This window comes from Notechis scutatus, chromosome 1, assembly GCF_049901735.1.
Source record: "Notechis scutatus isolate UNSWTSFEM ecotype Mainland chromosome 1, rNotScu1.2, whole genome shotgun sequence".
Taxonomy (NCBI): domain Eukaryota; kingdom Metazoa; phylum Chordata; class Lepidosauria; order Squamata; family Elapidae; genus Notechis; species Notechis scutatus.
In genome coordinates, this window is record NC_142009.1 from 124,488,647 (window position 1) to 124,500,348 (window position 11,702).

The 11,702-nt window shown below is 37.0% G+C and overlaps 1 protein-coding gene across 1 annotated transcript in view; it reads left to right on the forward strand.

Annotated features, from left to right (window-relative positions):
- Window positions 1-10,747, forward strand: part of LOC113430092 (protein eyes shut homolog) — a 241,382-nt gene extending 230,635 nt beyond the window's left edge. Inside the window, exon 10 of the mRNA XM_087945298.1 lies at window positions 10,407-10,747. Coding sequence (XP_087801424.1) covers window positions 10,407-10,689 — 283 coding nt within the window. The 3' untranslated portion in view covers window positions 10,690-10,747. The remainder of the gene's footprint in view (window positions 1-10,406) is intronic.
- Window positions 10,748-11,702: the final 955 nt, after the last annotated feature.

Sequence of the window (11,702 nt, forward strand, 5' to 3'; positions counted from 1 at the left end):
ACAGCAGTAGGCTAGCCCCAAATTTAAAACAGAAACGGCCGTGAAAGTCTGACTCACAGACGGACACAATACAGAAGCCTGATGATGGCAGATGAGATTCTGCCGAAACGTCGCTACAACTTTAAAAGCACAACTATAATGACATGGGAAAATACCCGAACAAAGCTGAATGCCATACATATATCAGAACAGCCATTTTTCTAGGGTTGGATACAGACAAAGTTCATTGTGCGTTAGTCCCATGATATGATGGAAAGTAGTGAGAAGTTGGATTCCCAGAGGGACGGGGTGCATCCTATGGGAGTAAGAGGCAACTCAGTCCAGATATTGTGAATGAGAGAAAGAGGGTGAGGATAGCTCTTGCCTAATATTGTAGATGCGGATACATGTAGTCCTTGACTTACAACCATTCATTTAAAGAGGGTTCAGAGTTACAACTGCACTAAAAAAGTGATTTATGACCATTTTTGACATGTATGACCATTGCAGCATCCCCATGGTCACATGATCACAATTTGGATACTTGATAAATGGTTTATATTTATGACAGTTGCAGTGTCTGAGTGTCGTTTGATCACCTTTTGCGACTTCCAACAAGCAACGTCATTGAGAAAACCAACCTAACAAATATGTAGCTAACTTAACAACTGCAGTGATTCCCTGAACAACTGTGGCAAGAAAGGTAATAAAATGGGGCATAACTCATTAAACAACTGTCTCGCTTAGCAACAGAAATTTGGGGTTCAGTTACAGTCGTAAGTCGAGCACTACCTGTAATAGAGTGCTCAGTCTGGCAAGATTTTGCCGATACGTTAGAAACAATAAATAACTCAGTTTGCCAAAATTGCCATCTGCTCCTCTTGGTTTTGGGCCTGACACATTGCAACCAACGTAACAAGTTAGTCATTCATCCTGAAGTAAAATAAAATTCATTTATTTCACTGGTGATAAAGAATAGTCAATTATTTATTTATTTATTTTATTTGTCAAGCGGTTATAAGATAACAGGTATAAGTATAAACATAGTTATGAATACATGAAATGGATACATATAAGAAAAATAAAAAAGAAACAATAGGACAGGGATGGTAGGCATGTTGGTGCGCTTATGCACGCCCCCTACAGACCTCTTAGGAAAGGGGTGAGGTCAATAGTAGACAGTCTAAGGTTAAAGTTTTTGGGGTTTGGGGAAGAAACCACAGAGTCAAGTAGTGCATTCCAGGCATTGACAACTCTATTGCTGAAGTTGTATTTCCTGCAATCAAGTTTGGTGTGGTTTACCTTGAGTTTTGTGTGCTCTTGTATTGTTATGGTTGAAGCTGAAGTATTCATTGACAGTAGGACATTGCAATGTATAATTTTATATACTATATTTAGATCAGACCGAAGACAGTGTAGTTCTAAGTTTTCTAGGTCTAGAATTTCAAGTCTGGTGACATAAGGTATTCTGCAACGAATAGAGGAGTGGAGTGGAATTCAACCGAACATGACCCATTCTGTGTTGAAATGCAAATATATAGATGAAGGAAAAACTAATTCTCGGTGGGAGAAATAGAATTATAATGCTAAAATGATGACAGAGCATAGCTGCTTACCAGTGAATTTAATCCCATTGGCCAGCAAAAAAAATAAAAAATAAATCCCAGACTTGCTGTCTGGAGGCCTTGTAGAAAGCTGGCAACAGTGGTGACAATATGAGCCAGCCTATATGATGCCTCCTGCAGACAGTGCTTTGAGAGCATTGCAATGATTGCTATGGAAGGAAATGTAGGCCTCCAGGCCTCACCTGCCTCTCCCCAGAAGGCAAAACACAAACAACCGGATAAAGTCAGAGGAAGCTCAGCATCAGTGGCGCACTTTAATTTGTTCAAAATCACAGCTTGGCTATTTGGCAGACATTGGTGTGAGTATTTGTGTTAAATTATGCTTTTGTGTCAGAAGGCTAGCTGCTTTATTTTAAATATGGATTAGCACAAGGATAAGGGAAGAGCAGACGGCTATGAATACCGCCTGATTAGTGTGCAGCTGAGGCAGGAGCAGAGGTATGTCAAAGAACTTGTCCTACGTGTAACAATTATCGATCAGACAGACAGTTTAAATCTCATTTTTTTACCCCCTCACTTAAAAATCTGAAGAGAGAGAAAAATAATGATGACCACGTCTCCCTCCTCACGCTCATGCAAAGGTCAACATACAAAAGAGAGCATGCTTTGTACACGCCACTGTGGAGAACAGAGAATTTTGCTCTGATTTCTGATACATTTTACCTTATCAGACAAAAAAACCCCTCAAATCTGAACAAAATACAAGCATGTCTGAGCAAAATCCCAAACTTTCCATAATTTGGCAGAGAAGCCTATATTCCTTTTTGTGCTAACCTCGGGGGATCAGTGTAATTCAGTCATGGAAAACAACCCCCAAACCAAAGTGCATGCACAGCCAGAAGATACACAATTTATGCCACAGCACAAAGAGATCAGCTTCAACTGAATGAAAACAAGGTTGATCATTTGGGTTGGATCAATAGCTGTTGGACCTTAGGATATGCTCTTTGACAAACTTCTACTTTGGCACAGACTGAACACAAACTATATTGCGTTCATAGCCACAAGATACTTTTATTCATCATTCTGGCACTCCATCCTTAAAATCAACCCTCTTGCATCCTGACACAAATGTTCAGGTGAACATCGGCCAGATTCTTTAGCGATGTCATCCAAGCTGTGATTTTTGACCTAAAAAAACTATGCATGCCAAGAAAAGCAAAATTCAGCGATAGATATGGTATGCTCTGCCCGATTCAGTTGTTTCAGCTACAAATGTTCACAATTTCAGCCACAAATTGACTTCTGTGGACGTTACATCATACTTAAGTGGTTAGTAGAGAGGGCGTGTATTTTTATTCTTTTATTCTTGTTCTCATTTTTGTTTGACAAATTCTAATAAATAAATAAATGATTTGGAATCTTGGGGAAAATACAAACATTTAAAATCCAAATATTGTCATATACAATGGCTATGCTAAAAAAGATTTACCTTTTCCTTCTTCTAGTATAATTACTTTTAAGAAGATTCAGATGTTTGCCTGAAAAGTGTAGGAATTGTATGGGAATTGAGGCAATCATTTACACACTAACAATTTAATCCTCTTCAAGATTAGAGCAAAATAATTAATTTATAAAAGTGTTTTAAACCATGCCACACCTATCAGAAATTATGTTAGAACGTGGAGTTCAGTGCAACAAAATAAATGTAAAATTTCAACTTCTATTGCAACTCAGCAATCAGAGATATCGACATTCAATTGGTATTGTATGTCAAGCTGTTACATAATCAAATACGGATTGCTTATAGTCAATGCTGTCAATTGCCAAATTCCCCAGTTTGTCAGCTATCTAACACTATATCTCAACTGCTGCCAGAAATGGACTATGTCAATATGATGCTTGGTCAGATATCTGTCAACAAATATTTATTCGTACATGCTAGATAATGATAATTAATACAGATCAGCTGTCAAATGTTGCTAGCTTTGTGCCAGATATGACCCCTGTTGCATATCAACTGTCAGAGAGCATCAAACATTCTTTCTGCAAACTCTTCAGATATCAAATTCCAATTCTGAATACAAAATATGGCTAAAATGTTATCTCTAGAGAATATTTAATTATTCCTATTTGCAATTGGGAATTAGAGTATGTTTGCCTCTTCTCTAAAGGTTTCTTAAAGCCTCTTAAAGGTAACAGACTCCATATCAGCTCTCTCCCAATATTAACTGAGTATGCAATATGTATTATTTTTTTTAATAGAGGGATCTTAGCCTTCTTCAAGGGATATCAGGTGAGCCTGTCTGGTGTTATAATAAAACTCTGTGAGCTAGATTGACCCAGTAATATTGACTGTCCCAAAGCTAACCAGTTAATTATATATTCATGCAGGCATTTGAATCCAAGCCACCTCCCCAATTTTCAACATACTATGTTCCCCCTGTTTATTATGAAAAATAACAGAAATATGCTGTAACTTTTAGTTTTGTAAAGGTTTAGAAAAATATGTAAACAACCTAATTCCCAAAGATTGTATTTTAAAACCCCAGCTATCAGAGACATCTTTCGGAAATTGCTTAGAATTTAGGTTTCAACTTGCTGAAAAGTTAAATAGCAAATTAACCCCGTCTCAAAGCTTTTAATAGCACATTTAGTATACTGCAGGCTAGAAAGATTTAGGACATTAATGCAAGGTCATGTTCATTAGAGAACAACATGATTATTTTCCCAAGAAGAGCAGGCATGTAATCACTCCTTATGCATCTTTTACCCTGAGTTAAGATTGCTTGGCATCATTCAAAGTAGTATTTAACAGAAGAAACACTTCCTCTCAAGGCTGTGGAAGCAATGCATTTAGCACCAAAGAGAGAGAGAGAAAGGTATGTGTAGTAGATATTGACAAAGTTGTCTCAGTACCAGTTTGTTTATTGGAAAATATGAAGTCCATTGTTAGCAAATCTTTGGCTGTCCATATCTGGCCCATGATGTCAGTGGTGCTGGAAGGGTGGAGGCAGGAAGAGGCAGAGTGGCATCAGTGGATGAGAGGGGGTGGGGGCATCAGTGGGGGAGGCAAGGTGGCGGCAGTGAGGGGAATGGGGCAGCAGTGGCCCTCCACAACAATATAAATTCTTCATGTGGCCCCTTAGAAAAATCAATTGCTCACCCCTGGATTAGAGCATGAGTGCTGTCCGATGTCCCCCTCGATCAAGCAAACATGTCAGAGTGTTTACAACAGTTGGTCAGCTCTTCAATCTCAATACCTTAACAAAACAGCACGCTTGGCGTATCAGATGAAGCTGTGAAAAAACTTTGCTGGCCACAATTGCTTCCGACTCATTGAAAAATGCTTGGTGCATATACAGTAATGCTCCAAATACGTTGTGTATAGAGACTTTGATTGCAAAGCTCCAAGTGTCATATTTTACTCTCTATTTTCACAAATAGGTGTAATCTAAGTAGATTGTGGTTCTATTGCCATCATTCTCTGAACTGGGATTTCTAAATAATTTCTAAATCTGTTGGCATCCAATTACAATAGCTTCTATCAATATTGATATCCATAACCATATTCATATCTATATTATATATCTATAAATATATCTATCTATCATCTATATCTGTCTGTCTGTCTGTCTGTCTGTCTGTCTGTCTGTCTGTCTGTCTGTCTATCTATCCATCTATCTATCTATCATCTATCTTTTTATTTATTTATTTATTTATTTGATTTGCCAATTGTTTACAAGATAATAAGTATAAGTGTATACATAGTTGTGAATACATGAAATGGGTACATATAAGAAAAATAAAAGAAGAATAAGAGAAACAATAGGACAGGGACGGTAGGCACGTTGGTGCGCTTATGCACGTCCCCTACAGACCTCTTAGGAAAGGGGTGAGGTCAATAGTAGACAATCTAAGGTTAAAGTTTTTGGGGTTTGAGGAAGAAACTACAGAGTCGGGTAGAGTATTCCAGACATTGACCACTCTATTGCTGAAGTCATATTTCCTGCAATCAAGTTTGGTGCGGTTAACATTGAGTTTGTATCTATTGTGTGCTCTTGTGTTGTTATGGTTGAAGCTGAAGTATTCATAACACACTATGATTCATGCTGATGTGGTTCAGTTGGTTTTGGCTTACTGCAATATGTAAACTCAATAACTTGGTATTTGTAAGGCATGGTTTATGCTGGGGCTTAGGTGATATGAAGCAGTCACTAAATGCAACAGTTTGCTGTTTCTGAATTTTAAGTAAAATGCAACAACCTTGGGGAGGGGAGAGAAAGAGAGAGATTAGATAGGTAAATAGATATCATATCTATCTATCTATCTATCTATCCATCCATCCATCCATCCATCCATCTATATCTATTTACCTATCTAATCTCTCTCTTTCTCTCCCCTCCCCAAGGTTGTTGCATTTTACTTAAAATTCAGAAACAGCAAACTGTTGCATTTAGTGACTGCTTCATATCACCTAAGCCCCAGCATAAACCATGCCTTACAAATACCAAGTTATTGAGTTTACATATTGCAGTAAGCCAAAACCAACTGAACCACATCAGCATGAATCATAGTGTGTTAACCCAAACCATTGAATAAGAGAGGAGTTTGAGAAATGAGGAAAACGTTATTTACCCCAGGAATTCGGCTTGGGAGCTTCCTTGAAGAGAAAAAGAGAGAGTTGAAACCATGACTCCTTGGAGTCATTTCCCAGATAAAAGTAACTGGGGGAAAAAGAGTAAAATTTGAAATCTAATTGGAACAGTGTTAGAAGAGGTATCATGAAAGGCCAGGTTAGGAATATTGTGGGAGGTAATGCTGCACTGAGGGCTATTCTTGAAACCTTTGTAATGTAACACTTGGCTTTACAAAAATTAGATAAATTGTTGATACATGGAACACTCTAAAAAAGTTTATTTTCACATCAGCTCAAATGAATTCATTATCAGGAATAAAATCAAATTCTATTACTGGGATTAAAAGTATTATCGTCTTGTATTACCAAATAGTAACTGAAAGGTGTTTTTTTTTAGTACTATTAGATTATAAACAGTAAATGTTAATTACAAGTGGGAACACATATATCAGCTATTTTTAATCACATGTGGTATGGAGAACCTATTGTTTATCATGCTTTCTCCTAATTATGTTTTACATACAAGAAATAATTAGCAGTTAGTGCATATTTGACAAAACAGTCATCTATATTTAACAGATTGGCCGAGCAAATGTTCCATAATCAAGGGGATAAAGAAAGCTTTTTCTTTGAAAGTAGTATTGTAAACCGAAGGGCCTAACCAAGCTAATGAAAAGAGGGAAATGGACCTTTTTGTATTAAGCTGAAAGATTTCCAATTATTATAATAACTCTGGGGAAAGCAGAGGCATCCTTTTCTGATATTAGTTTGACTTTCCTCCAGATTTTTGTAAACATTGATGAGTTTAGTAATATGATAGTTATAGCAGCACAAAAAATGTTGTTGCATTTGCCCTAAGTGGGAATTGCCAGTCACAGTAAGCAAAGCACTGCTAACTTCATATAAATTCAATGAGGATTTTAAGGGCAGAGTTAATAAGTCTTTTTTTTTTTTTTTACTTCAGTTCAATTGTGTTGAGACTGCTAAGAAAAGTCCATGAAGGTTTTTTTGGCAAGGATTTTCAGAAGTGGTTTGCCCTGGCTTCCTTCCCAGGATTGAAAGGAGCTGACTGACCTAGGCAGGAACAGAACTCACGGTTTCCTAGGAATAGAACTCACGGATACCTTAAGCACTACACCATACCAGTCTTAGTATATCTTAGCATTGATCAAACAAATTAAAGAACTTCAGATATTTTATAATTTTGGCAATAGAACAATACAGAATTTGAAAAGGGGTGGTTCTCTACTCTTTGTGCTCAATTGAGAGATAGAAATATTCAGCTAGGAAAAAGGTTTACTCTGTGCTTGCTCTCAAAGTTCGAGAAGTCCCTCATGGAGTATACCATCTTCAAAGCATGGTTTAAACAATGTCTTCTTGCTATAGTTTAACTCACTAGCTCAGGATTGAAACACCTTTTCTCAACTGAATTTTATTCATGGTAATGTATAGAAAACCATCGGCTAGAGTCAAGGGGTTATAATCCTTAGGTTTGCCTCAAGAACAGGATTGCCATTGCTATGTGATTATGTCATGTGACCACATCACTGAGTGACAGCAATCTAGGCAGTCCTGGTTTCCATTGTAAGCACAAAGAGGTGGGAGTCTTAGGTAAGGAAGGAACACAGAAGGATAGGGGGTGGGGCAGATGATCTCTGTGGAGAACACACAGGCCAAAAAGCGCAGCACCTGGACTCTGAGAAGCACAGGTACACCGAGGAGTGGTATGGAATAAGAAATCCCTATTCATTTTATTTTATTTCCCCTTTTCCTTTTCTGGCTAAACATCTTGTGTTTTAATAGGTACAGAGTAGGCAGAAAATTCAGCAAGTTTATTTGTTTGTGATTCATTCATTCAGTTTATGAGCTGTCCACTCCCAGAACAGCTCTAGATGACTAACAGGGTTTAAAAAAACTTTCACAGTATAAAAGCAAATATGATTTTGAAAAGCACTGTGTTGGGAACAAAACTCAACAGTCGTACATTTTTATAAGGCTCCTGTGTCATCCTGGCCCTGTGTCTGGAAGAATTAGGTCTCCAAGGCCCTCTGAAGAACTACCAAGGTTAGAACCAGCTGAATCTTACAGGGAGCTGCTGTTGCAGAGGGCAGATGCTGGGACGGAGAAGGCACACGTTTTGCATCCCAACAGTTGTCACCATTTAATTGGAGGGACTTGGAACATGTCAGCCCTGTCACATTTTATCGGCCACCCTGATGGAATATTCATCATGAAAAAAGCTCCTTTTATTCTCCAATAACCTTTCTATCATCATTTATTGTATGCCTGCAAGACATGGTTTGTATTTTAAAGAAAAATTTGACTATAAGAAAACGAAATCATATTCCCCCAAGATAAGATTACTAAACTGAAATCTTAATTACTGCTGGAATACTAAACATAACTTGGGAGGATCCAGGGGTCGGATTCTACTGGTTCGGACTGGTTCAGGCAAACCCTTTGCTCCGAAGATCAGCTGGCAACGAACCGTGGGCCCATCCGCCCTCCCCTGTTCTTTCCTGTGCTTTATTTCCTTTTGTTAGCACACAGCTGATTTGCATGGCAGAGCAGTTTGCCGCACCTCAGCTGTTTTATTCACAGGGACTCCTGTAGAAGGTAAGTATTAGAGCTTTTTAAAAAATATGGAGCGCGTGCGCCGAGCACACGATCACCAAATTGGTGGAATCCCACCCCTGGAAGGATCCCTATTAATAATTTGAAGAATTATTAAGTGATCATGTATCTATGGGAGGTTATTTATTATATTGAACCAATGTGAGGTTGCAATAAAGATGGTTGAATAGGAGCAGGAAGATCCAGATTCAAATCTCCCTTCTACTTAGTGACTTTGAGCAAAACCTTACTCTTAGTCTAAACTTCTTCATAGTTCTAGAGAAGAATCATAGAAAGGAGCACTATGTACTATATGCCACCCGTTTCTGCTGTGGAAAAAAAACCACTTTTTTTTCCTTTTAATGTCCCTGTAATCCCTTGCATTGGGGTAGATTTTTGGCAACTGAATGGATCTGAGCATTTACTGGCTGGATGCCCTTCCTGACGCCTATGCAGAGTTCCCAACAGTACTCATCGTGCCCAGAGAGAGAGAAATATCTTCTGCTACCTAGGATTGAACTCACAAATATTTCTATGCTGAAAGATTCCCCAGTTACAGTCAATTGGAGAGGGATAGTACCTACACTGAATAATAAACATAAAAAATAAAATAAAATAAAATTTCTGATAAAGAAGCTTTAAAGTGGTGATTTATCCCAAGAAGAGATATGTCTTTTGCTTAGTTTTGCAGCTTTTCTTTCATATAGGTCCTCCTCCCACTGGAGTAGCTCACAAAAAAGTGTGGCGTTCAGAATGTAAAGTTAAAGAACATGCAGCAATGGCAAAAATACCTTTGTATATACCCAACAGAAATGTAACTAGATTTAGGTACGAATAGTTTCCATACATACAACATATCATTCAGAATGGTAAATATAATCATTTGCAGTTTGGCTTCTAAGAGGGCCTAAATGTTTACAAATATTGAACATTTGCAAATGTATAAAAGGGGGAAAGTTAAAAATGTAATAGTTTTATTTTATTTATTCTATGTTTTCCTTTTCCTTTTCTCTCTTTCTCTAATTTTAATTCATTTTAATTTTTCTCTTTTCATCTATTTTTTTCCATGTACTGTATAGATATAGTACTGTAGCAGTACAATGGTGATTTTAATATGAAGTAATTAGCTTAAGTCTGACACCTTTACTATCTAACGAATACTTGGATGTAAGTTGCAGCAGATTTCCCCCCGCTTCAAAGTTATACTTAAGTTTGAATGAAAAAGTCAAATAATTTTAATGGTTTCCTAAAAGAGTAATGAGAGTGTGATAGACAGTTCATCCTAACCAGATTAAATTTTAATTCAGTTTTTTTTTTCATATAATCTGGCAAACATTTTAGGCCCAAAAAAGTATAGTTAACCAAGTACAAAGATGGTGAAGGCCTCTTATCTGATTAACCATATTCTGTTTTGATTTTCCAAAGAAGATGCACCAAAGACAAATTCCTTGTGTGTTCAATCACACTTGGCCAATAAAGAATTCCTGGAACTATCATCCAGTTGTGAATAAGATGACACTGTTTTGAGGAGAAGCTAGAATGAAGTTCTGATAACCATTAAAATTTGTCTGTGGAGTTAGATAGCTAATTTCTCATTCTATGTCTTGTAGGTGTTTGTGTCCTGCAGGTTATTCTGGGGCATTCTGTGAACTTGGCTTAGACATGTGTCTTCACCACCGTTGCTTGGACCATGGCTTTTATGTAGCTAATCAGAATAATTACACCTGTCACTGTGTGCTTGGCTATGAAGGACCATTGTGTGAAGTGGAAGCTAACAAATGTTCAAATTCACCCTGCAAAAATGGGGCCACCTGTTTGGATTTAATTGGCCACGTCTTGTGTCATTGTGCCACCGGCTTCAAAGGCAAGTTTCAGTGCTCACCCTTTCCTTAGCATATTTCCTAGTCCATTTTTTGTTCACTGAAGCTCAAATGGTCATTATTTTTAATTAGGTATTTTTTTCTTAACCCATTGCTATGTCATTTTGTCCCCAATATTTGTGAAAATATAATGTATTAAACACAAAAGAGGTGAAAACTACAAACTATCTCAATGATGTAATCTTAGAGCTACTTAAAATGATAAGTTGATAAAAGAATGTTTAGGCACTGGAAAACATTCTGCACCAACTAGATAATGCATCGTTATAGAACAACTACACAATGGACTACTGTTATGTACCTCAGCGTATGGAGAAGCAAAAGAGACATAACAACATACAGTAGGTAACCTATTCTACTATAAAGTTATTAGATTAGATTTGTAATACTTAGTTGAAAAAAATATGGGCATGGGAAAATTATTGCATTAGCATTGTATTTGTAAGTGTTATAATTACATTACTTACATTGCACTACTTATAGGTAGGAATGTGCAGTGATTGGTTTGCTTCACTTAAGAACCAAATAGAAGCAAGTCAGTGAGTCACAGATTTCTTCATAGATCCCCTGATTCAATTCAGTTTTCAAATTGACAGAGTTGGCTATGTCTATATCTCAGTATTTTTTGTAAACTGATGGAAATTATTCCACCAAAAATAAACAACCTGAACTTAATACATATTAATATATACTTAAAGACTGCATTAGTTGATATACTTGATTGCATTGTGATGGAATCTTAGGCAGGTTGCATATTAAGAGATATGTAGGTGGTACCTTTTTACTATTTAATAAGCATTTCTGTGCAACATTTTGGAAAATAAATATAAATACATTATGAGTTATCAGCATCATTATTTTGTTTGTTGCACAGTCAGCCAGACGTTTAGTCTGGATTTGGCATTTTTATCCATCTATTTGGCATTTTTATCCATCTATTGAGTCCTTCCCAATGACCTTATTATTATTATTGTTGATAACAAACACTCTATTATAATTCAAAGGAACAGTACTTTATACCAGGGG